The following is a 26,071-nucleotide window of genomic DNA, read 5'->3' as shown; positions in this document are numbered from 1 at the left end:
TTCCAATCTCACCACTCTCTGATATCACTTGAGAAATAGAGAAGAAAAGGAGAAGAGAAGATGAATAGAATAGCTCACAAGCACCTAGCAAAGAACACTACGCTTGGAAGAAGAATGACGAGAACGGCGCTGTCAAGCTACTGCCTCTCTCATAAATCTCACGCTGCTCACTCTCTTCTGAAGGAGGAAACGCTCGGCTGCTGCTATTAATAAGAGGAAGTGAATCTTATTAAAGCCCTACAACCCATATGTGATGGAAGGGAAAAGGCTATGGTAATGGGCCGGAGGAAAATATTGAGCCAAACCCAACACCAACAAATGCTATTTATTTATTTTATCCTACAAAACATAGATATATGAAAAGAAATGAGATTGCATCAAATTTTAAAATTAAACACAATCTCTTAATTTAAAATGCCATCCACAAATGTCCAACAATGTTATGACTTGTTTCAAAAATTAGATGTGACAAACTTTAGAAGTAAATTTGCTTATTTGAAGTGATATAATTCATCTCATATGTGTTCATACTTATTTAAAGATGAGTAGGTCTCTTGTGAGACGATCTCACGAATCTTTATCTGTGAGACGGGTCAACCCTACCGATATTCACAATAAAAAGTAATACTCTTAGTATAAAAAATAATATTTTTTCATGAATGACCTATTTAAGAGATATGTCTCATAAAATACGACACGTGACAACGTCTCATACAAATTTTTGCCATTAAAGATTTATTAGAAAAATATTTTTCAAAAAAATGTTTTAATATTATAAAAAATTTGTTGAAATTAAAATAATATATTAATAAAATAAGAGATAAAATAATCATAAATATAGAAACTTGACTATATATTTGAGACGAATGAAAAATGAAATATAACATTTATATTTGACACAAATGAAGTATTTGGTCATATTTTATATTAATAAATTAATTTTTTTTAATGATTTATAACTCACAAGACATCAAATATTCAAATGTAAAAGGAAATATTACGTGAGATTGATTATAATGGAACAACCCGACTCCAAAACAAAGAAAAACATTTAATATTTCGAAAGTTGAATAATAAGAGTTATAAAATAAAATAATAATTGCCTTGGTTGTCTCTTCGTTAAAGAGAAGAAATAAAACAAGAATAGATCTCATATGTGAACGTCTCACGGATATCAATCTGTGAGATGTGTCAACTCTATCCTTATTCACCATAAAAAGTAATACTCTTAGGCATAGTTTGGTACACATGATAGGATAAACATGTGATAAATAATATAAGGATAAGTTAAGGATAAATAAGATGTAGGATATTATATTTAATGTTTGGTATGATTTTAATAAGAGTGATTAAATTTTTATATTAGATTGTAATGACAAAATTAACCTTATCATAATAAATTTTATAATTTCAAAGTTGTTGCTTGAGTTCATATTTTTTATTTATTCATGCATCGATAGTGCTTGCATGATTTATTTATTTTCATCTAATTTTATATATTATATAATATGATAATTGAGCCCTTGATTTTGTGAGTCAAGTCAAATATCAATTTTTAAGGTTTATCGAGTGATACTAATAATTTTATTGAGATTTATAAAAATTATTAATATAATTATCTCGAAATCATTTATATAATTATCATATTATATAATATATAAAAATAATTATTTAATTTTATTTTCTACCTACTAGCATAGATTTATAAAAATCATTTGTAAAGTGAGGGTAATTAAGTCATTTGTAGTACATTTTATCATTATATTAAAATTATCACACCTAATAGAAGGGACATTTTATCCCTCTAAAAAATTATTTATCAAGGGCCCATGATATTATCATGAGCTTTTTAAAAATGTACCAAACATGGGATAAGGAGGATTATTTATCAATCCCTCCCTTATCTCATGTACCAAACTATGCCTTAGTATAAAAATAAATACTTTTTCATGGATTACTTAAATAAATATTCGTCTCACAAAATATGATCCGTGAGACCGTCTCGCACAAGTTTTTGCCATAAAACAAATGGAGTGCCAATGATTAGTCATAGAACAAGAACCGTTGCGTGCATTTTGTGTGTATTCCCTACCATCTTCAATAACGTTAAATTCAGTTATCCATTCGTTTTTTTTTCCGAGGGAGTTATCCATTTGACTTGGTAAACTATCTTCGAGCAATTTTCTTGCAAAAATGTCTGAAATCCAGCTGTTCTTCATCCCAATCATCGTACTGTTTTTGCAGTTGATCACTCCCCACAGTTCGACGAATCCCAAGATTCAGAGCCCATGCCAGCCGCCGCACCACGATTCTTACCCCTTCTGCAACACTTCACTGTCAACCAAATCCAGAGCCCGATTCCTCCTCTCACTCCTCACATTAGATGAGAAAATCCAACAGCTGTCCAACAACGCCTCCGCCGTCCCAAGGCTGGGAATCCCGCCGTACGAGTGGTGGTCGGAGTCACTCCATGGGATTGCAGTCAATGGGCCCGGAGTCTCCTTTGACGGCGCGATCAAGTCCGCCACCGGCTTCCCGCAAGTCATCCTCACCGCTGCCTCTTTCAACCGCAGCCTGTGGTCGGCGGTTGCCTCTGCTATAGCGGTGGAGGCGAAGGCGATGTTCAACGTGGGGCAGGCGGGGTTGACTTATTGGGCGCCGAATATTAATATTTTCAGGGATCCCAGATGGGGGAGAGGGCAGGAGACGCCAGGGGAAGATCCTATGGTTACTTCGGCTTTTGCTGTGGAGTATGTTCGAGCTTTTCAGGGTCAGTATTACGCGGCGGCGGAGGGGAGGGAGAAGTTCAGTTTCGGGCATCGAAGGAAAGAGTTGAGGGAAGAAGATGATGACGATGGTAAATTGATGTTGTCTGCTTGTTGCAAGCATTTCATTGCTTATGATTTGGAGAAATGGGGGCAATTCACTCGATACAATTTCAATGCCGTGGTAAGATTTTCTATCCTTAATCCTTGCTTAATCTTGACATGTTTTTTTTAAAATTTTCGAACTCAAATTCAACCAGATATAATGAATAGTGAGAGCTCGTAATTTTTTTTATGTGCATTGTATCGTGCGAAGGACGCAAATCCGATTCATAATAATTGTTGGCAAGCTTTCAAGTCAATATATTGAAATTCGAGTTTGAATTGAATGGCTTGGAAGCAGTGTCCGCCCATCTTTAACAAGTAAAGGATAAAACCTCTATCAATTATGTAAAAGTTGCAATGATTCTTGTGTGGAAAGAGAGCTTGAATGGTCTCTTTGTATATTAGGTAACTGATCAAGATATGGCAGATACGTATCAACCACCATTCAAAAGTTGCATCCAGCAGGGTAAAGCAAGCTGCTTGATGTGTTCATACAATGCTGTTAATGGGATACCAGTGTGTGCTGATTCTGGTCTCTTGCAGAAAGTTCGGACGGAATGGAATTTCCAAGGGTGATGTTTTCATATATCTGTCATAAAATTTCGAAATTCATCCCTATGTGAGAGCACCAGTCTTATACATGCTTCCTCCATACACCATCAACAGATACATCACATCTGATTGTGATGCTGTGGCTACAATCTATGAGGACCAGAAGTACACAAAAACCCCAGAAGATGCTGTTGCCATTGCTTTAAAATCAGGTTTTTAATGTCTTGATCAAAGTCTCGGTGCGGTCCATGTAAAGGGGCTTTTTTCCTTTGTAAAAACTGAATTCAAGTATTTGACAGGGACGGACATAAATTGTGGAACTTATATGTCGCGTCATATGAAATCTGTGATTCGCAAGGGTAAGGTGTTGGAGAAAGATATAGATAGAGCATTACTCAATCTGTTTTCTGTGCAGCTAAGGCTTGGACTATTTGATGGGAAGCATGCGAGAAATGGGTTCAGAGGATACGGACCTCAAGATGTATGCTCTTCAGAGCATAAGAAGTTGGCCCTTGAAGCAGCAATGCAGGGTATTGTACTTCTGAAAAATGGCCACAAAATCTTGCCTTTGGATAAACATAGCATCTCTTCACTCGCTGTCCTCGGTCCATTGGCTAATTCTACCAAACTTGGTGGTGGCTATACAGGTTCGAGTTTTCTCAATATACAAATCTTCTAAAAAAAAGACGATTTTGGCATTAAATTTAGATATTGTAAGATAAATTGCTAAAAAATTCAAATTTTTTTTTTTTATGTTTTGCAGGAATTCCATGCAAGCCAAAAAGCATCCTTGAAGGACTTAAAGATCATGTCAATATTGTTTATCATGCGATGGGTTGCGTAGATGTATCTTGCAACTCGACTGACAAATTCTCAGAAGCCCTTTCCGTAGCCAAGCAGGCTGAGTATGTAGTTGTCGTGGCTGGTTTGGATTTATCTCAAGAAGAGGAAGATCATGACCGATATAGCCTTCTCTTACCAGGATATCAGATGAAACTTGTTAATGCTGTTGCTTCAGTGAGTAAAAGACCTCTGATATTAGTTCTTACAGGTGGTGGACCACTAGATGTATCTTTTGCTGTTGGAGATCCTCGTGTTGGTAGCATTCTTTGGATCGGCTACCCTGGTGAGACCGGGGGAACAGCACTCTCAGAAATCATCTTGGGACGTTACAGTCCAGGTTGGTATGAAACCTTGTAATAGTATATTACTATTCTTGAACTATAAGAAATGAGCTAGAATCTACACGATATGTCACGTGCATTTTTTTAAAAATAGGTGGAAGATTACCTATGACATGGTATCCCGAGTCATTCACCAAAGTGCCAATGAGTGACATGAACATGCGAGCTGACGCCTCACGCAACTACCCTGGAAGAACTTATCGGTTTTACAATGGAGATACAGTTTACCCGTTTGGGTATGGGCTAAGCTACACAAGTTTCACGTACAAGCTCTTATTCGCACCTAGCAAACTTAGTTTACAGGGTTTCGTCCAGGATAGACCTCAAAAGAACATGCTTTACCAGACAAGCAAAGGACTAGATTACGTCTACGTTGATGAGCTACCATATTGCGACTCGTTAAGATTTAAAGTGCAGATTTCAGTAACGAATAAAGGAGACATGGATGGAAGTGAGGTAGTGCTTCTCTTCGCGAAAGGGTTAAAGCATTTTGAAGGTTCCCCTGAGAGTCAGCTCATTGGATTTGATCGTGTCAGCCTGTTACGTAACTCAACTGCTGAAACGAGCTTTGTGGTCGACCCTTGTGAGCATCTTAGCTTTGCAGATGAGCATGGGAACAAAATATTACCTACTGGTGATCACGTTATAGCATCACAAGATCTAGAACATATGGTTTCAATTGAATCATGTTAGGAGAGCTGCCTTAATGTCATATATGCAGTATCTCAAAGGTTAATTTTTTAGACATGAACATTTGCGTTGTATTTAAGTTATTTATGATCAAACGTTATTGAATTCTGACATGGCTAGTCTTGAGCCAAGTTGAGCTCATTGTCAATAAAAAAATTTCTTTGGAATATATATTTTAACAATATAATAATTAAAATTGAAAATGTGTATCAAGACGCTGGACGGAAATTACATGAGCACACATGAAGGCCAAGAAACACAAATCAATAAAGCAGAGTACATTTAGAAAGCTAATAACCAAGAACACGACACCAACGAAAGTGTAATTTCTCAGTTTATTGCTTCAAATATATCAACAAATTTACATATTCAAGTGAGTGGGAAACAAAATCTTGCTTTTATACATGCAAGTATCATTTCTGTACGTTCCCACCCTACCTTCAGGACGTTGTCATTAACCAAGCCCAAGTCATAGCTTTGATCTTCTTTAGTTTTTGTACTTCATGGTTTCCTTCTCGAACCCGATTGTTGGAAATTGCTTTGCATATTCCTCAACATCATGGCGAAGTTTTGTGATTTCAGATTGAAAGGAAGGGCTAGACTCCATAGTGGTGATGAAATCCTTCAACTTAGTTCCTGAAGTGAACGAGGGGCAAAGTTAAAAATGATGATAATTTCCAATTATCACTCGGGTAAATATATGAAAAAACCCAATCAAGCTCAGATTAAGCAAGAAAAACCTTTAGTTTCAGCCTTTATCTTTACAGCCAATTTCACAGCACCATCAAAATATTCAGCAACTTTCACGAAATCCTCCTCTACAAATCCCCTAGAGGTAAGAGCAGGGGTTCCTACAAACGATGAGAAAAAAATTGTGAACCGGATTTGAATTTTTATTGAGAGTGATAAGGGTCTTTTTCTACTTACCCATCCTGATGCCACCAGGAACCATGGCAGAAACATCCCCGGGAACAGTATTCTTGTTTGCCGCAATATGGACTAATTCCAACACCTTCTCTACTCTTGAACCATCAATACCCTTCAGAAGGAAAATCACAAACGTTATTGAATCTCGTTGAATATCTCACTTGTTTGAGTCCATCAGCTTAAATTTTGTAATGACATGCTACTGAACAACCAAGGAACAAGAAATTTATCGACTACCTTGTTTTTCAAATTGACAAGAACTAAGTGGTTATCAGTGCCACCAGAAACAAGTTCGTACCCGTTTTTTACCAGAGTCTGAAACATTAGAATGCCATTAGTAACATTCGATGTTTCATAGAAGTTGCATGGTACAGTTATGGTATCAATTTTCGTATGTGAGCTTTAGTGTACCTGAGCAAACTTTGAGCAATTGCTAAGGACTTGTTCTTGGTAAGCCTTGTATTCCGGAGTAGTTGCCTGCGATTAGCGAAAATTATATTTTCAGGTTATTATTTGATTGACTATAACAAAAACCAGAGTTGATGGCTTGACATATGATAGATCATTCCACCTAAAAACAAAAAATAAACCATTCAAACTGTGTATGATTGCATTTTTAAACTAGCTTCGTACTTAATTTTAACTTACAATCAATAATTATATTATGTAACAGATGAATAGCTACTGTGAGTAAGAGCGTTGAACCTGTTTCAGTGCAACTGCCAAACCAGTGATAGTGTGATTGTGAGGACCACCTTGAAGCCCTGGAAAGACAGCTTGATTTATTTTATCCTCATAGTCATATAACACCTGTTATAATGAATTCAAAATTTTAGTTGAAATAAAATCAAAGCATAGAGGAGCCCAAAAAGGAATAAGCAACAAACCTCTTGTCCTTGTTTGTTGATCTCTTTGACTCCCTTCCTGAAAAATATCATGGCACCACGAGGCCCTCGTAGTGACTTGTGAGTGGTGGTTGTCACAATATCTGCATAGTCAAATGGCGATGGAACAACTCCAGCGGCAACTAATCCACTTATATGTGCCATATCTGCCAAAAGTATGGCCTTTTGCTTGTCACAGACCTGTGAAAAACACGAAACACATAAGTTCTTGCTTCTGAATCAAATAAAGTCATATCAAGCTACTTGATGTTATATTTGAATAATGAACATGCATCGCAAAATTTACCTTTCGCATCCGTGCATAATCATATAATCGCGCATAAGCACTAGCACCGGCGACGATCAATTTTGGCCTGAAAAGTACAGCGCTCTTTTCCATCTGTGAATATCAAACAATTTGTCGGAGCATTAACAAATTTTGAATTCTTCAAATTCTGGTTTCCAAAATCATACTTTACCATGATTAAAAAAGGAAAATGAAAAAGAAAAAGAAAAAGAAAAAGAAAAAGAAAAAAAAAAATAGAAACCAAGTTCAAAAGGAGCAACCTGATCATAATCAATGTAGCCAGTGCTTTCATTCAATCTGTATGGCATCGTCTCGAAGAATATGGAGACTGCAGATATCTTCTTTGTGTCTGTCTGCAGAAATGAAAGAAATAAAAATTGACACCCGATCTTTAAATGATCAGAAAAATGATTTTAAATCCAAAACAAAGTTGCAGTTGCTCACAAACTAACTAATCTCTATTTTTTAAACCTTCAGAAATTAAACGTGCCTTTAGAAGAGGAACAATCACAACAAGAAAGCATAAAAACTTGTTAAATTCTTTGACACATGGAGATTATTTCAAACACACAAAGCAATGATATATAAAAATTGAACACATATAATTTGCCCAAAACAATAAAATATACATCCATAGGTGCTAATACCATTTACCAGATTTGGACAGACAGAAATGTGAAGATGTTTGATGGAGTTGACGTCTTGACGAGGATATATAGATATGAATTTTTTCAGGATTAAATTGCATGTTTATCAATGTATTTACAATTTATATCCCCATGACTTGATATGATGGGGATATGATTGTAGGGAAGTTGAGGTTGTTTGTTTGGCTTTGAATGTAATTTGTCTGGAGATGCCCAAAGTATTTGTTTTTGTTTGGTTGAGTAATATATTTTATCACTAAAAAGAAAGTAACAATACTTGATTTAAACCAACTCAACCGGATAACTTAAGAGGACTAACAACATCGTATCACACTCTTAGTCATAAAATGTATAACACCATTTGCTTGTCAAACACTCGGAAACTTGGAGTACATATTGGAATATAAAACTATCCTGGACATGATGGTAGAAATTGTGCCAACCTGATAGCCATGAGAAAGATGGCCTCCATGTGGAAGATCAAGCGCCATAATTCTTTCATGTGGTTTAAGTAAAGCAGTGTAAACCTGAAAATTTGATGGCGAGCCTGATAGGGGCTGTACATTCACTGCATCAACCAATGGTATGCCCGATAAATATTAATATTATACTCTGAATACGTCAGATTATATATTATGTTGTGTCGTGATGCGGTTTTATACAATCTCAAAGAATTATACTGTGATAGGTTTTGATACAATTCTATACAATCTCAAAGAATTATATTTCATTCGCATAACAAAATGCAATTTAATCAATCCTTTTGCTGTATCCAAGAATGACACAGCCAAGGAAACTAATACAGGTGCACCTTTTTCATATGATATTAGACTGAAATACTGATATCTCGAGAAAATAATTTACATTTGAGCTGCAAGTATTTACCTCCCCATTTTGCAGGGTCTAAACGGAAAGCTTCCAGCGCTCGCTTTTGGCACAATGATTCTGCCATGTCAATGTACCTAAAGCACAAAACAAATTTTTGAAAAGAAGATAAATCAAGAAACACCAAATAGATGTTTTGGTGATAATAATATCTGCAAAAAGTATCTTGATTAATCACGATAAACAAAAGCAGAAGAAGAAAAAAAATTTAAAGCTATATATAAGCTTACTCATTTCCACCATAATATCTAGCACCGGGGTATCCTTCGCTGTACTTGTTGGTCATAACTGAACCAACCGCTTGCATCACGGAGACAGAAGTGAAGTTCTCCGAAGGAATGAGTTCTAGTCCCTGAAACATAAGTATAGTGAAATCAACAAAAATCGCACAAGATCAATCTGAAACCAATATAGAATTCACGAAGCAATCTTGAACAATTAAATTGACAAATTCTAACAGAAGCCTTATTCGATGAACAACCAAACTCAAAATAACTCAGCAACAACACCACATCAAGAATTATATGAATCATAAACGAAGATAATGGTACAAGAGATTTAAGTGATTCAGTTCTAGTGAACCACATCCACGGCAGCCAACAGAAAATTCCACTAAGAACTTTGAGAGCATGATTTACAAGTATTGAAAAATCAGAGAGCTTTTTCTTGGCTTTACAATGCTTTGTATACACAAGTTAGTTGCCTCTTACCAAGGAGTACTACAACTGCTCCCTAACCAACTATCTCCCCAAAGTAACGATCCAACTTCACCCTTCTTTTTCTCTTACACTCCCAGACCCCTCTCGAAGCTCTTCTTTTCACCAGAGAGCAGGACCAATCTCCACAATACGTTACAGAATCCGCATAACATATTAGACTAAAAAAGAAGTTAAGAAACCAATAACAACTTCCTTAACCATAAGGGAAAGCAAAAACCAAGAAAATCTTTTCACAAGATACCTTCCATTGTCTAGCCTTTTCGAGCTCAATAATATCAGCGATCTCAGGATCAATGACCTCCAGTGGAGCATTCAACTGTTTTGGCCACTGCAAAATTCATTCTTGAAATTTAGTACACAGTAATCTTAACCAATCGATCACGGAAAGCTCACAAGACATCATCAAACAAACAGTACATAGACATACCGGAACGCCATTCTTTTCCTTCTCGTACACTGCTTCACTAGGCAATGATGACTACACAAAACCAAATGATACTGTGTAAGTCCCCGATACATTAACCACAGATCAACTTTCCTTAACAAATCAAACAAATGTAAAGTCCAAAGATACCATGTAATAGAGAGAGCCGCCATTCTGGAGACGCTTGATGGGTTTATCAATGGAGGAAGAAAGCCTCCGGACAGCCATCGCCAGCGCCATTTTTTCCTCCCTGTTCCTGTATTGTGTTCTCCTCTACTCCCAGATACACATATTGTGTGTGACTTGATTTGGGTGAGATTTTGGGTGGTGGAAGAAATTTCAGAATATTTACGGTCCTTGTTCGCCCCTGTTCTCTGTGCTTTATCCATTTGAAATTGCATCATAATGACCAATACATGAAATCTTGAAAGCTCAGAGACAAAAAATCAACGAACGAACAGGGGATTTAATTTTGTAAAAAAGTATTTTTAGGATATAAATTCGAAATCCATTAAAAAGATTACTAAAAACCCGAATTTTAAAATTTAAAAAGGAATGAAAATAGATAGACAACCAACACTCAAGAAGAACTTAATGTCAATTTGAGCCCTATATAAAAAAACTCCAATTTTAAATGATAAAATTCGAATTTTGAAATATTACATATTGTAAAGATCAGAACTAAGAGTTCAATATATAATTTCAAATTCTTAAAAAACTTTTCTCAATAATTCAAATCACATTGTTTTATGCTTTAATAAAATGTGGTAGATTTTTTAAAAACTGTGGTAGACTAGTTACTTGTCTATCGCAAAAGTTTGTAGCTGCATTCTCTTCTTCTCACTGTCTGCAGTAGAAGGAAAGCCATAAATTGATGTTTGATAATTGATGAACCTACTTGTTAGAATATTTTTTTATTACCTTTAAAGTTTTGGTAATTAACAAAATAAACAACATTAAACTGTTTCAGGATCTAGTCGCTCATTTTATTGTATAGGTTTTTCAGATCGCTGGATTATATCAATTCTTTCAGGAGTTCAAGCCGTTCTGTCTAGAATCCAACCGCTATACTTTATTAAACTCCAGCTACAAGACATCTTCTGATAAGTGACCGAAGCTAATCAGCGACTGAAGCAAATCTCGCCGATCCAGATCGACGACAGTTATAAACCATCGCTAATTCTAAACCGTCGCCGACCAAAATCAGCGACGGTTTTTCACTGTCGCTCATATAAACCGTCGCCGATCCGATTGGTGACGGTTTAAAATCAGCGAAAATCGTTGCTAATTAGCGACGGTTTATAAAACCGTCGTCGATCCAGTTGTCGACGGCTTTACACCGTCGCAAAACCGTCGCTATTGCCTATAAATATAGCTCTTTCCGTCCATTCTTCTCAAACCGTTTCACTTCTGTAATAGTTTTCTACGGGGAGATTTAAATCTCGGATTGAGGGAAGTTTTTTAGCTTCAATTTTTTAGTTATGATAATGAATTTTGTTAGCTTGTAGTGCTAGTCACGATCTAGATTATCATCGAAATAGAACCACTCAAACATTCAATTTAACTTTGGAAAAACACGAGAAGGATTTTCACTCAATTGAGAAGCTACTCTGTTAAAACTATTATATGGATTGAGAAAGAAAGATATTTATCTGCACGATTCATAATTGTTGAGCATGTTTTGGGATTAATTCATATATTTTAAATATGATTCAAGTGACATAATCCTAGGATAATTTTATCTCCATCACCATTGATGGGATAAATCCATAAATTTCGAAATTTTAATGATATAGAATTAAAATAATTTTTTTTTAAAATAATTTTACGAGTCAATTTTATAAAATAAATATTTCATAAAATAAATATTATTTTTTATGTCAAAATATTATAACAATTCCGAAGGTCCAGTTACCATTGCCGCCGTAGATCTCGAGCGTTACCAGCTCGATACGAACGAAACTTGATACGGAGCTTGAATTTTCGAGGCGACAATTGAATCCTTCTCCTCTCCTCTGTTAAGGTATCTGTTAAATTGATTCGGAATCAGTTTCTTTACGCCTATTTTCGAACCTACAATTGGGTTTTGGCTGGAGTTTTCTATTTCTTGTGCCCTTATTTTGGATTAGGGGCTGCTTTTGCGCTTCAATGTAGGACGACCATTTTTAAAGGGTGTATTGGGCGCCATGGATCCACAAAGCCACACCACTTCATTGCAGCGACTCCAGAATGTCGACAAGGTACATTTTCAGGGTCTACACACCAAGATAATTGTTCAAAATATGTCATTGATTACTTTAGTGAAGCATATGATTTCTAATGTTGATTTGTTAGAGGATCTTAAGGGTTTTGGAGTTCGCTGGCGGGGTTATGGAGGAAATGGGGAACCCTAGTGGCCCCAGAAAGGAACTTGTTAACAGCAGTTGCGGCGAATTCATGCAATCAGTCAAGGTTTAAATCTACTTCGTTTTCAACTGACTGTATCGTTAATATCTATTTCTGTGTGTTATGCTTAATTTTTTGCTGCAATTTTTTGTGAGGTAATATTAATAGGCCTTGCTGTTAACTCAATATTTATGGTTTGAAATAGGATATTCAAGGGTATTTTTACCCGCAACATTTTATTTTTATACGGTACACAAATTTTATCGAATCGGGAGACTTTTTAAGGGTTCGGCTAATATTTTCAAAACCTTTCCAACACGAAATATTTTTCGGAGTAGGTTTGGGCTTAATGGGCCTACTTTTGAGTTTATAGGACTTAATTATCTTTTTAATCTTTAATTAAACAATTTAGGCCCATTAGCTATTTGATTTTTTTATGTAATTAACCACCTAAACTCAAGTTAACCTAAACCTAAATTCTTAACAGTCGACACCCCCTACCCCAGCTGCTCTTTCTCGGGTTCAGTGTCGTTCTTCAAGATCTGGAGACGCTATCTGTATGGGGAGAAGTGCAGGATTTTCACAGATCATAAGAGCCTGAAGTACTTCTTCACACATAAGGAACTGAACATGCGACAGAGGAGATGGCTGGAGCTGGTGAATGACTATGATTGCGGCGTTAGCTACCATCCGGGTAAGGCTAATGTAGTTGCAGACGTTCTGAGCAAGAAGCACGCAGTGATTGCCCATCTGTCAGTGCAGAGACCGCTACAGGATGAGATTCAGAGATTTGAGCTTGCAGTTTATGCCAGGGGCGAGGCCCCGAATCTTGCTACTCTGACAGTACAGCCGACTCTGAGAGACAGAATCCGGACAGGGCAGACTTCTGATGAGCAGTTACAGAAGTGGAGACAGAGGGACGAGGCTAAGGGCCAGAGACTGTATACAGTTGTGGACGGCATAGTCAGATATAGGGACCGCCTATGGGTTCCTGACAGTGATTCCCTTCGAGCAGATATTTTAAGCGAGGCCCACAGCACCCCGTACTCCATCCACCCAGGGAGTACGAAGATGTATAAGGATTTACAGACTCTTTACTGGTGGTCGGGCATGAAACGAGATATTTTGCGATTCGTCTCCGAGTGTTTGACTTGTCAGCAGGTTAAGGCAGAGTATCAGAGACCTGCAGGAAAGCTGAGACCACTCCCTGTTCCCGAGTGGAAATGGGAGAATATTATTATAGATTTCGTGACAGGGCTTCCGAGGACTACTGGAGGATTTAACGCCATCTGGGTGATTGTTGATCGGCTCACTAAGTCGGCTCATTTCTTACCGATCAGGAGGACATTCACTATGACTCAGTACGCAGAGCTGTATATCAGAGAGATAGTCAGACTGCATGGGATCCCAGTGTCCATTGTGTCAGACAAGGATCCGAGATTTACGTCTGCATTCTGGAAGAGTCTTCACCAGGCGTTGGGTACGAAACTTTTGTTCAGTACAGCCCTCTATCCTCAGACAGACGGTCAGTCAGAGAGGGTGATTCAGATTTTGGAGGACCTACTCCGAGCTTGCATGATCGACTTCCAGGGCAGCTGGGAGTCGAAGTTACCTCTTGTAGAGTTCACATAAAATAACAGTTATCAGGCATCGATAGGTATGGCTCAATACGAGGCACTTGACGGGAGGAAGTGTAGGTCGCCAGTATACTAGGATGAGGTAGGAGAGCGAGCAGTGGGTCCGGATATTGTCAGATAGAAAGCAGATCTAGTGGCCAGGATTAGAGACCGGATGAAGACTGCACAGAGTCGTCAGAAGAGTTGTGTTGATCAGAGACGGCGAGATCTTGAGTTCGCAGTAGGGGATCACGTTTTTGTGAAGGTCGCACATATGAAGGGTGTGATGAGGTTCGAAAAGAAGGGCAAGCTCAGCCCCAGATTCATCGGACCATTTGAGATCCTAGAGAGAGTTGGGACACTCGCTTATAGGGTTGCATTACCGTTGAATCTGGCGGGAGTTCATAACGTATTCCACGTCTCCATGCTGCGAAAGTACATGTCGAATCCTTCACATGTGCTTAACTTTGAGCTGCTTCAGCTGACGCCACACCTATCTTTTGAGGAGAGACCCATGCAGATTTTGGATAGATAGGAGAAGAGGCTCCGGAATAAGGTGATCCAGATGGTTAAGGTCAAATTGCCGAATCATTCTGAGGAGGAGGCTACTTGGGAGACCGAGACCGAGTTGAGAAGTCGTTATCCGGAGTTATTCGGTACGTTCTAATTTCGAGGACAAAATTTTATTCAAGGAAGGGAGAGTTGTAAGGTCCAGGAATTTAATTCACGTAACCTGAATGCATGTAATCTAGAATTTTAATTTTAATTATGAGTTTAATTATTTCTATGCATTTTATGCATAATCCATGCATGATAGGATTTAATTCATGAAAATTTAAAAGTTCATGCATTAGGATTTCTAGACGCATTTCACGCTCGAACGAGGATCGGAGACCGGAGAATTTTCAGGAAAATTATTTTTATTACACGATTTATTTTTATAAATTAAGTTGAAGCATTTTTAAGTGTATTTTTCAAAAATGAGAATTTTTGGGTATTTTTACCTGCATCATTTTATTTTTATACGGTACGCAAATTTTATCGAATCGGGGGACTTTTTAAGGGTTCGGCTAATATTTTTAAAACCTTTCTAACACGAAATATTTTTTGGGAGTGGGTTTGGGCTTAATGGACCTATTTTTGAGTTTATAGGGCTTAATTATTTTTTTAATCTTTAATCAAACAATTTAGGCCCATTAGCTATTTGATATTTTTTTATATAATTAACCACCTAAAGTCAAATTAACCTAAACCTAAATTCTTAAAAGCCGACACCCCCCTCCCCCAGCTGCTCTCTCTCGGGTTCAGTGCCGTTCTTCAAGAAAACTTCGGCGGTCTCTTATTCTTCAAAAGAAGGCTAACTCTTTTCTTGTTTGATCTTCAAACATCACAAGGCACACATTTTACCATCCTTTTACACCTCATACACGCTATATAATTGCTGTAATATGTATAATTGACTGTGAATATTCCGATCCAAGCGTGAGTGTGCATGGTGTGCGATGGTTTATAAAACTGTCGTCGATCCGGTTGGCGACGGCTTTACACCGTCGCTGATTAGCGACGGTTAGGTGACGGCTTTACACCGTCGCTGATTAGCGACGGTTTTGTCAAAAACAACCGCTATTGCCTATAAATATGGGTCGTTCCCGTCCATTTTTCTCAAACCGTTTCACTTCTGTAATAGTTTTCTCTGGGGCGATTTAAAACTCGGATTGAGGTAAGTTTTTTAGCTTCAATTTTTTAGTTATGATAATGAATTTTGTTAGCTTGTAGTGCAGGTCACGATCTAGATCATCGAAATCGAACCACTCAAACATTCAATTTAACTTTGAAAAAACATGAGAAGGATTTTCACTCAATTGAGAAGCTATTCTGCTAAAACTATCATATGGATTGAGAAAGAAAGATATTTATCTGCACGATTCATAATTGTTGAGCATGTCTTGGGATTAATTCATAAATTTTAAATATGATTCAAGTGACATAATCCTGGGATAATTTATCTCCATCACCATTGATGGGACAAATCCATAAATTTCGAAATTTTAATGATATAGAATTAAAATAAAATTTTTTGTAAAATAATTTTACGAGTCAATTATATAAAATATATATTTCATAAAAAAATATTTTTTTTATGTCAAAATATTATAACAATTCCGAAGGTCCAGTTACCATTGCCGCCGCAGATCTCGAGCGTTACCAGCTAGATACGAACGAAACTTGATACGGATCTCGAAGTTTCGAGGCGACCATTGAAGCCTTCTCCTCTCCTCTGTTAAGGTATCTATTAAATTGATTCGGAATCAATTTTTTTACGCCTATTTTCGAACCTGCGATTGGGTTTTGACTGCAGTTTTCTGTTTCTTGTGCCCTTATTTGGGATTAGGGGATGCTCTTGTGCTTCACTGTAGGACGACCATTTTGAAAGGGTGTATTGGGCACCATGGATCCACAAAGCCAGACCACTTCACTGCAGCGACTCCAGAATGTCGAGAAGGTACATTTTCAGGGTCTACGCAGTAAGATAATTGTTCAAAATCTGCCATTGATTACTTTAGTGAAGCATATGATTTCTAATGTTGATTTGTTAGAGGATAGTAAGGGTTTTGGAGCTCGATGGCGGGGTTATGGAGGAAATGGGGAACCCTAGTGGCCCCATAAAGGAGCTTGTTAACAGCAGTTGCGGCGAATTCATGCAATCAGTCAAGGTTTAAATCTACTTCGTTTTCAACTGACTGTATCGTTAATATCAATTTTTGTGTGTTACGCTTAATTTTTTGCTGCAATTTTGTGTGAGGTAATATTAATAGGCCTTGCTGTTAACTCGATATTTATGGTTTGAAATAGGACATTCAAGTGACGCTGCGTGAGGAAATCAAAAGCGCGTGTGAGTATCGGCCATTCAAGAAGTGTGACTATGTCCCGAGAATATCTATTGAGATTTGTTGCAAGAAGCTAGAATATGTCATTGCACAAATAGATGAGATGAAACAAACGATCGAGGGATATGGTGATGCAGCTTGAGGTGTTTTACTTTATTCAATCGTATGTAAAGGTAGATCGATGTTGCTGGACGTGCTCCTGGAAATTGAATTATAGTTTTCATTGTCTAGAGTTTTTGAGGATAGGAGAAGTTTGGAATGTGTTGAAAGACAATGCATATTTATGTAGAAGACATTGGCAGAAGAACCTTAGCTTTTATTGTGAAGAATATTTTTTCGCTCAGATGATGATTTGTTAATTCTATTCATGTTTAATGTCTTTCTACTCTCCAAGTACAAGAATGTTCGGCACTTTGTGATCTGTTTTATGTAATCCCTACCTGCATTCTTTTCGTTCAATACTCGGACGACTGGAGCCGTGTAGTTTCTAGAGCTGCATTTACACTCTCTTGTATTGTTGAATACTGATTGAAACCATAAATGGCTATAATTGGTAGACTTTTGCTTGAATATTAATCTTGGATTGGAAATGTATGTGTGAAGAGTTATGTAGCTTTTAAAGAGTTATGTAGCTTCTTGGTTTCGGATGGCTGTTTAGGTCGTCTTTCCGTTTGACACCTTATGTGATTGCTAAATTTTTTTTATTATTGAATTGGTTTCCTAGGAGTTCTGTTTTTTCACACTGGAGCTGGCCTCGTCCAGGAATTGTTGTAACGACCATGGGCCATTAGGCTGAACCAACATGGTACCAAGTCTCTTTGAACTATGTACTTATGCCAGAAGGTCATGGGTTCGAGACTTGGGGAGGTATCACTCTACCAATCTGCCTTTTATTGTAACGACCATGGGCTATTAGGTTGAACCAACATGGGCCCCGGCATGGGTAGCCATGGGTCATTAGGATGGTCCAGCATGAGCCGTGTGAGAACCCCAAATTTTGGGAGTGCAAATTTGAAATATAGACATGTATAAGAATTTATTTTCGAGTTATAATAAATTCGAAAATATTAAATAATACATGGTATTGGAAATTTCAAGTCAATAAATACATGAAATTCAATATTCAGTACAAATCACGTATTAATTTTGAAATAAGGCTAGATATCAATCAAATTTAGAAAGAAATATTACATACAAGGTAGTTTTCTCAACAAGGTAGCATCTCAATATTTAAGGAAGAAGTATCTCGATAATTATGGAATAATTATCTCGCAATTTTGGAAAGAAAATCAATAATTTTATGGTAGGATTTTCAACCCACCCTTATAAATAGGAGGACCCCTCATTTTTTTTCAAACCATTTATGCAGAATTTTCGAAAATTCTCTCTACTCTCTCCCAAGAATTTTCGAAATTTTCTCCCAAAATTTCTGCACGAGTCATCAAAATTCTGTCCAAAGTTCGAAATTCGTTTCTCTCTCTCAGGTGCTCGGAATCCGATCTCTACCGTTCAGAATATGATTTCATATGTTTTGAATAACATATCCAAATTTCAGCCAAATCCAACGGTTATTTTTTCGTTTACGGCCTTTTAAAGAAAACTGCTCAGATTTTAGGCGGGAATTCAGCATACCTACGGTTTTTCTGTATGAATAGACCTAGACGACTTCCAAACCCGATCACCACCGTTCATAATTTATTTAACATACTTGTGAACGTACTGTAAAATTTTGAGTCCGATCCAACGGTGCAATAAAGCGCAGTGAATTTTTTCAAGACGACTGATTTTTCAGTAGATGTGCTGCTGCGTCTTCGAGGGGTTGGTTGCATGATTCTTCTATAGTTTCAGAGTTCTTCACGTTTTCTTCCAGTCTAAGGTAAGTGGGCTGTTTTAAAGAATTAATTTCGATTATGCATTCTTCGTATGTTTTTGAAAATACGGTCGAGTACATGTTCTTTTCTACTACTTTTCTTGTGTCGAATTGTCATACTGTTTTAAGCACTGTGAGGAGTCGACTGTATATGGGTGGGAATCCCAACCATGACGTACCCTTATGCGGTGGGGGATGTAACCGCTATACGGCCTCGCCCCCTTAGAGGAGTAAAAATTAGGGACTGATATCAGTAAACCATAGAAAGTAGATGAATCTCAGTGCTGGTCAATGTTATGCATGTGTTATGAAGGATGTTATGCAAGTCATGTGATTTCGAAATTTTATGCATGTTGTTATATTGTGCTCGATACGGCCCCCACTTGCTGAGTATTTCCCAAAATACTCACCCCTTACTCTACCCTTCCCAGACAAATCAGAAGAAGAAATAGAGAAAGAAGAATCGGACACCAGCTTTTGGACTGATAGTGGATGCATGAAGAATTTTAATTAAGAATATGTTCTTGTGAGTTTTTAATTCAAGTTATAAACGCTTCCGCATATTTTATCGTTTTCAGAGTTACTGTTGTAAAGACAATCTATGATTGATTATGAGTAATAAACTGGTTTTGGTTTATACTGTGCTACGAAAGGCTTGTTGTTTTCAATTGTGTGGTTGTAAAACAATGCCGATGTCGACTAACCCCGGTCTCGGGACGTGACATTTAAGTGGTATTAGAGCCGACCTCTCTTAGTACGGTGTGGTTCGGGGACGAACCAAGCGGAAGCTGGTGGGCATGTGAGGTCCGGGACCAAAGAGGGCAGGGGGTGATCGCCGGTGCCATCAGTTGCACGGACAATGAGCGGCTCCTGGTAGGCTTCTAGGTGGAGGGAACATGAATGAACCGACCCACACGGGAATGAGAGGGATTCCGAGACTGTGTAATGGACTGAACAGTTGAAGAGGGCTTAAAAGATTTGATTGGTACTACTCATATCACGAAGGTGCATCTTCTTTTCGGTAGCTCATCACATAAGAACTCCAAAGTTAAGCGTGCTTGACTTGGGGCAATTTTGGGATGGGTGACCTCCTGAGAAGTTTCTTAGGATGCGTGTGAGTGAGGACATAAGCACGCTGGAAAGACTCGTCTTGATACAGTGAGGACAGTCGTCGAATCTGGGGTGTTACAAGCCGTAGCCCATGCCCATGCACTGTCACTCATAGGACTCTCCACACTAGATTGGTGGGGTGATACCTCCCCAAGTCTCGAACCCATGACCTCCTGACATATGTACATAGTTCAAAGAGATTAGGTACCAATTGAGCTAGTAAATTGTAATAGCTGATCGTTCATTTCTTTATTATGAATTACGGTATTTGATGGTTATGGTTTATGACTTTATGTTATGGTATGAATGTCAATGAATGTTATAAAATGAAATAGATAATGGATGGATAGAATAAAATGTTGAATTTGAGCTAAATAGGTAATGGAAGTGCAGAAATGGTATGAAAAATGTGACAATAGTTGGGATTTTTAGCATAATATTTTGTATATTGATCCAATTGATGTGAGGCCACTTTCATTAGAAAGATAAGACATAAGACTATAACTTTAATGCTTTGAGTTTTGTTCAAATCATTAGAGAAGATGAGCCAAAAGTGGGCCGAAGTGTGTCGTGTGTATCGTCGTTTATGCACTGACACATGTTGAGAGATTGAGCATAACTCTTTACTCAAATATCCAATGACATGAGGCCAATTGGAAATGCAAGCTAAGACATAGGGCTAAAACTTTCATGTTGACTACTTTAGCAAATTCTGAAGTTAAAAATGCGTTTTTCGGTAGAATGCGGCGCGCCCCTGCTCCAGATCTCGCGCGATGGTATGCCTGATGCTGAAGTTTTTGTTGTTTGGGCAGAATGGGGCGTGCGGGTGCGCCGGATCACGCGCCACCGCGCCCAGCACATGTTCAAAACCATGTTTTGATGATTTGGAAGGCTTTTAATAGACTTTGTATCACTTTTTCCCTCATTTCTCCCTTCTCCTTCTCTTCTCTCCATCGTTAAGTTAGGGTTCTTCAATTTTCTTCTTCAATCCAACTTCTTCCAAGAAATTAATCTTTGATTGAAACCTTAATAGTTACTTGGAGATTAGAAGTTCTTATCCTCAAGAGTTTAGAAGCAAGGTAAGAAAGCTTATTTCCTTGGGTTAGTGATTGAAGGGAAGACATGGAAGACATTGAGTTGTTTGGTTTGAGTGTTGAGGTAAAGTTGTTAATATAATGATTGATGGTATTACTATTGTTATTGTGTTGTAGGAATCCCTCAAGAACTTAGCAAGCACTTGTTCATTGGGTTGTAAGTAGATTCTTCCTTTGAATGTATCTCATGAGGTATGTATATGATAAATGAAGTTTTCATTGATTTTAGCTCCTTTAAATCATTGATTATGTATGTTGTATGTAATGATATATTGAAAAGAAATGGAATTGAAGCCAGGGGAAAAGTAAAGGAGTTAACTCTTTAGCACGCACGCCACATGCTTGATAAAATGATTCAATGAATGTTTTTATGGCTTGATGGTTATATGGTATAGTGGTGTTACCTTTGGTAATTCTAAACTCACACGACGGAAGTTGATCAACATAATGACATGTAATGTGACTGATTTTGACTGAGACGTACATGTGTACCATTGACTGATGACCTATCAATGTCATTCGGATGAAAAGAAATGAATTGTTCTATAGATGTCATCTTATAATTGTTATATACGCATTTTTTATTGACTGATGACATATTACGGTTAAGAAATGATACGGATTCCTTATGTACACTATGGTATATGTACTTGTTATTTAAAGGTCTACTTGCTGAGTTTTTATAACTCATTTCAGTTATGTTCATGAAATGTAGATGCAGGTAACCGAGATTGATACGGCGGGGTGTCGAGATGGAAGAAAGAAATGTGCCAAGCTTGGAGGAAGAGTGAAATGATTATTTTGTCTATGGATGGTTAAGAAAGTATTTTGTTTTGTAATGGTTGGAGTTGGCTAATATATTTTGTTGTTACCCATTTGATATTTTGGGATTTTAAATTTGACTCAATTATTTTGGTAATCAAATGCAATACTTTGATTGTGTATATCTTTATGTATTAGTTGTGGGAATTTTTATGTTGTATTGATTTTATTGCTTGAGACATGTGGTGAGTTTCTTTTTACAGGGAAACTCTGCCAAAATTTTTAAAGCACATACTTTCCTCCAAGTCTATTTTTAAAGCTTCCGCATTATAGAGTTTATTATTTTAAGAAAACGGGTTAGGGTGTTACAATTGTTACATAGGTTACTGCTCATTTACTTTGGGAGGATGATCGACTTTGAGAAATTGGAGGATACATTTTGAATAAGAAACTGGAATTTATGATCTAGTTTTGCAAATTTAGATATAACATTCCAATTTCAAAATATAATAATTGTCTTCCAAATGAGTTGCGACACAGGTATCTGTGTGGTTGAACTTGTGTTCTTCTTCAGGTGACTTTTTGTCATTTTTATTAATTTGAGGATTGTTTCTGAAAATTAATTTGTTAATTTTTCTTCGTCGATACTAATATTCATCGACACTGTTCAATCATTGAAGAAATGATTCTTTATAGGGCCAACCGCTATACTTTATTAAACTCCATCTACAAGACATCTTCTGATAAGTGACCGAAGCTAATCAGCGACGGAAGCAAATCTCGCTGAGCCACGGTCGCTTGACGGTTTATAAACTGTCGCTCATTAGCAACATTTATAAAACTGTCGTCAATGCGATCGGTGACGGTTTTGAAGGGGATCGATTTAAGGTTCTCGAAATGGCAACGGAAGCTTAAAATTTTCAGTTTTTACATGAGAAATTTCAGCCACCTTAGTACTAGTGTGTAACATATACAAAACACCTTTGTCATACATAGGGTGTTAAGAAATTATACCTATCAACCTCTTGAGGTTGATAATGGCTCCAACCAAGTTGTAAACAAATTGGCTCTTCAAAGGCAAGACAATCTACAAGCTTCCTTCCTTCAAAATTAGGCCCACCACCAACTAGCTAGAACCCTTCTTATTTTGCACTAGAAAAATAAGAAGATTTTTCAAAGAGAAGTGAAGGCTTTCCTCAACAATTGAAGAAGCAAAAATGGAGAGAAAACTCCCTTGAATATTTCGGCCATTGCATGTGTAATGGAGGGGAAGGAAGACTAGTCTTGGTTGTGGGAAAAGCTAAAACACTTTTAGCATCCCAATCCTTGGAGATACAAAAAGTTGTCTCCCAACCTTTCATCTCCCATGCATGCAATCTATTTGGGTTTATAACTATTATAAAGCCCATGGACTTTTATTTAAATGTCTCAAACACATTTGAGACCATTTAACCATTACTTGATTTTATTCAAGCCCACTAGTTTAATAATTATCTCTAATTGGGCTCTACAAGGCCCATTGTTGTTAAATTAATCCAACACTTGAATTAATTTAATTATTTGGACTCTACTAGGTCCACTAGTGTTTAATTAATTCAACACTTGAATTAATTTAATTTAGTCCATAATAATGTTTATGAAAATCACAATTTTCAAATACATTACTTATTTGGCCAACTTTTAATTTAGGAACACTTCCTCAAATTAAAAGTTACATTCTCCTTCTAGAAGTCATACTTCTATTTTATTTACACTTATAAACTCATTTATAAGCCGTTCAATACATTGAACTATTTTACTTCTCAACGGGATCTAGAAAGCTAGTATTTGTGTGGCCCTCAATGGTTCATTGATACAACTAGCCGTGGGTTCACATCTCCATGTGATTCGGACTAAACATATCCTTATATGAGCATACCCCAATTATATGAGCATCGCTTACATGATTTCCTAGGTATCAAATGATAGTGCCTGGAAGAACCATTCAATTATGGTTAGCGTACAGTACGGTCCCTTCAACTCATATATCCCGACCGATTCGACAACCATTGGTATATCGAGAGTTGTCAATGAATCGATACTATGTATCATGTTGTAGTTGCATCGATGGTGTAATCTATGAAACCCCTTTCATAATTACCACCATACTCTGATCAGATATTTCATACTACATCCACATAGGATATCCATACCCGAAGATAAGCGGTGAATCCCCGATTACAATGCATCGACTCCTATATATTTCTCCAAAACACCCAACCTTGCCACCTGATGACCCCTTGAGAGTCGGTAAACAAGTCAAAGTGTAATGCTAGCACATAGAGTCTCAATGTTGTCCCGGGTCATAAGGACTAATGGTGTACAACCATAAACTAGGACGTTTCCACTCGATAAGTGAGAACCACTTGGAAAGTCCTTTATGGAGGGTTGTTCAGTGCACTCTACCAGGAGCACCTATCTGCATGCTCGGACATCACAATGTCCCCTACCAATGAAACATGGTACTCACATCGCAGATACTAGTGTCGAACTCGAGCGGCCTATATCCTTCTTAGCGGCGGCTGAATCGACTAGGAATTGTTTAGAATATACAGTATTCCAAATATGAGTTTCATGATACTCATCATATGAGAATCTCATATTCTTTCTACTATTTGTATATTCAAGGGCTTTATCTATGCAAATAGCATGGGTATACAGATAGATGTGCCAAAATAATAATTTAAAATATTATTAAAATAAAGATTGCTTATACATAGAGTTTCATTGTGAACACTCGGCCAACACTTGGCTCGAGTGCACCTACTCTAACAGGTTTATGATCAGCAAAAACCATCGCTATCTAGATCATCGAAATCGAACCACTCAAACATTCAATTTAACTTTGGAAAAACATGAGAAGGATTTTCACTCAATTGAGAAGCTACTCTGCTAAAACTATCACATGGATTGAGAAAGAAAGATATTTATCTGCACGATTCATAATTGTTGAGCATGTCTTGGGATTAATTCATAAATTTTGAATATGATTCAAGTGACATAATACTGAGATAATTTTATCTCCATCACCATTGATGGGACAAATCCATAAATTTCGAAATTTTAATGATATAGAATTAAAATAAATTTTTTTGTAAAATAATTTTACGAGTCAATTATATAAAATATATATTTCATAAAATAAATATTATTTTTATGTCAAAATATGATAACAATTCCGAAGGTCCAGTTACCATTGCCGCCGCAGATCTCGAGCTTTACCAGCTCGATACGAACGAAACTTGATACGGAGCTCGAACTTTCGAGGCGACCATTGAAGCCTTCTCCTCTCATCTGTTAAGGTATTTGTTAAATTGATTCGAAATCAGTTTTTTTACGCCTATTTTCGAAACTGCAATTGGGTTTTGGCTGGAGTTTTCTGTTTCTTATGCCCTTATTTGGGATTAGGGGCTGCTCTTGTGTTTCACTGTAGGACGACCATTTTGAAAGGGTGTATTGGGCACCATGGATCCACAAAGCCAGACCACTTCACTGCAGCGACTCCAGAATGTCGAGAAGGTACATTTTCAGGGTCTACGCAGTAAGATAATTGTTCAAAATCTGCCATCGATTACTTTAGTGAAGCATATGATTTCTAATGTTGATTTGTCAGAGGATCGTAAGGGTTTTGGAGCTCGCTGGCGGGGTTATGGAGGAAATGGGGAACCCTAGTGGCCCCAGAAAGGAGCTTGTTAACAGCAGTTGCGGCGAATTCATGCAATCAGTCAAGGTTTAAATCTACTTCGTTCTCAAATGACTATATCGTTAATATCAATTTCTGTGTGTTACGCATAATTTTTTGCTGCAATTTTGTGTGAGGTAATATTAATAGGCCTTGCTGTTAACTCAATATTTATGGTTTGAAATAGGACATTCAAGTGACGCTGCGTGACGAAATCAAAAGCGCGTGTGAGTATCGGACATTCGAGAAATGTGACTATGTCCCGAGAATATCTAATGAAATTTGTTGCAAGAAGCTAGAATATGTCATTGCACAAATAGATGAGATGAAGCAAACGATCGAGGGATATGGTAATGCAGCTTGAGGTGTTTTACTTTATTCAATCGTATGTAAAGGTAGTTCTAGAGCTGCATTTACACTCTCTTGTATTGTTGAATACTGATCGAAACCATAAATGGTTGTAATTCGTAGACTTTTGCTTGAATATTAATCTTCGATTGGAACTGTATGTGTCAAGAGTTATGTATGTAGCTTTT

At 37.2% G+C, this 26,071-nt stretch overlaps 3 protein-coding genes and 1 long non-coding RNA gene across 12 annotated transcripts; 2 read left to right on the top strand and 2 right to left on the bottom strand.

The window, feature by feature from the left end:
• Positions 1-2,083: 2,083 nt before the first annotated feature.
• On the top strand, positions 2,084-5,465 carry LOC140806093 (probable beta-D-xylosidase 6). The gene is made up of 6 exons (XM_073162566.1): positions 2,084-2,949; positions 3,276-3,442; positions 3,537-3,634; positions 3,722-4,069; positions 4,186-4,602; positions 4,701-5,465. The coding sequence occupies exons 1-6, from the start codon at positions 2,194-2,196 to the stop codon at positions 5,297-5,299; spliced, it is 2,385 nt and encodes a 794-aa protein (XP_073018667.1). The 5' UTR covers positions 2,084-2,193; the 3' UTR covers positions 5,300-5,465.
• Positions 5,466-5,559: 94 nt separating this feature from the next.
• On the bottom strand, positions 5,560-10,458 carry LOC140806094 (serine hydroxymethyltransferase, mitochondrial). Its single transcript, XM_073162567.1, has 15 exons — positions 10,240-10,458; positions 10,093-10,143; positions 9,907-9,993; positions 9,177-9,298; positions 8,947-9,023; positions 8,505-8,629; positions 7,675-7,767; positions 7,415-7,507; positions 7,111-7,308; positions 6,929-7,033; positions 6,635-6,700; positions 6,461-6,538; positions 6,224-6,335; positions 6,037-6,147; positions 5,560-5,932 (listed from the first exon to the last, which is right to left on the bottom strand). Exons 1-15 carry the CDS (start codon positions 10,327-10,329, stop codon positions 5,784-5,786), a joined length of 1,557 nt encoding a protein of 518 aa, XP_073018668.1. The 5' UTR covers positions 10,330-10,458; the 3' UTR covers positions 5,560-5,783.
• A 1,488-nt stretch (positions 10,459-11,946) lies between these two features.
• LOC140806087 (mediator of RNA polymerase II transcription subunit 11-like) lies at positions 11,947-25,931 on the top strand. Of its 9 annotated transcripts, none has more exons than XM_073162553.1 (5): positions 15,748-15,810; positions 16,283-16,376; positions 16,508-16,593; positions 16,688-16,804; positions 16,944-17,357. In XM_073162553.1, exons 3-5 carry the CDS (start codon positions 16,540-16,542, stop codon positions 17,118-17,120), a joined length of 348 nt encoding a protein of 115 aa, XP_073018654.1. In that variant the 5' UTR covers positions 15,748-15,810; positions 16,283-16,376; positions 16,508-16,539; the 3' UTR covers positions 17,121-17,357. The 9 variants fall into 9 exon arrangements, with proteins under 9 accessions (XP_073018660.1, XP_073018661.1, XP_073018662.1 ...); XM_073162554.1 differs by having other exon boundaries at positions 15,756-15,810; positions 16,483-16,593; XM_073162556.1 differs by having other exon boundaries at positions 15,792-15,810; positions 16,259-16,376.
• Positions 16,983-17,711, bottom strand: LOC140806091 (uncharacterized). The gene is made up of 2 exons (XR_012112444.1): positions 17,391-17,711; positions 16,983-17,360 (listed from the first exon to the last, which is right to left on the bottom strand). It is a non-coding gene; the product is annotated as an uncharacterized lncRNA (long non-coding RNA).
• Positions 25,932-26,071: the final 140 nt, after the last annotated feature.

The sequence above is a fragment of the Primulina eburnea genome, chromosome 11 (assembly GCF_022965805.1).
Source record: "Primulina eburnea isolate SZY01 chromosome 11, ASM2296580v1, whole genome shotgun sequence".
Classification (NCBI taxonomy): Eukaryota; Viridiplantae; Streptophyta; class Magnoliopsida; order Lamiales; family Gesneriaceae; genus Primulina; species Primulina eburnea.
This window is presented reverse-complemented; position numbering and strand designations above follow the sequence as displayed.

Bases quoted from the DNA above. Each gene is read 5' to 3' on its own strand.
- LOC140806093 (XM_073162566.1), top strand. From the start codon at position 2,194: ATGTCTGAAATCCAGCTGTTCTTCATCCCAATCATCGTACTGTTTTTG. The intron at 2,950-3,275 runs GTAAGATTTTCT...TTTGTATATTAG, and splicing joins GATACAATTTCAATGCCGTG to GTAACTGATCAAGATATGGC. The intron at 3,635-3,721 runs GTTTTTAATGTC...AGTATTTGACAG, and splicing joins TGCCATTGCTTTAAAATCAG to GGACGGACATAAATTGTGGA.
- LOC140806094 (XM_073162567.1), bottom strand. From the start codon at position 10,329: ATGGCGCTGGCGATGGCTGTCCGGAGGCTTTCTTCCTCCATTGATAAA. The intron at 9,299-9,906 runs GTATCTTGTGAA...CTTATGTTTCAG, and splicing joins AAAAGGCTAGACAATGGAAG to GGACTAGAACTCATTCCTTC. The intron at 6,701-6,928 runs GTTCAACGCTCT...CGCTAATCGCAG, and splicing joins TGGCAGTTGCACTGAAACAG to GCAACTACTCCGGAATACAA.
- LOC140806087 (XM_073162559.1), top strand. From the start codon at position 12,276: ATGGATCCACAAAGCCACACCACTTCATTGCAGCGACTCCAGAATGTC. The intron at 12,330-25,466 runs GTACATTTTCAG...TTGATTTGTCAG, and splicing joins GACTCCAGAATGTCGACAAG to AGGATCGTAAGGGTTTTGGA. The intron at 25,584-25,722 runs GTTTAAATCTAC...GGTTTGAAATAG, and splicing joins AATTCATGCAATCAGTCAAG to GACATTCAAGTGACGCTGCG.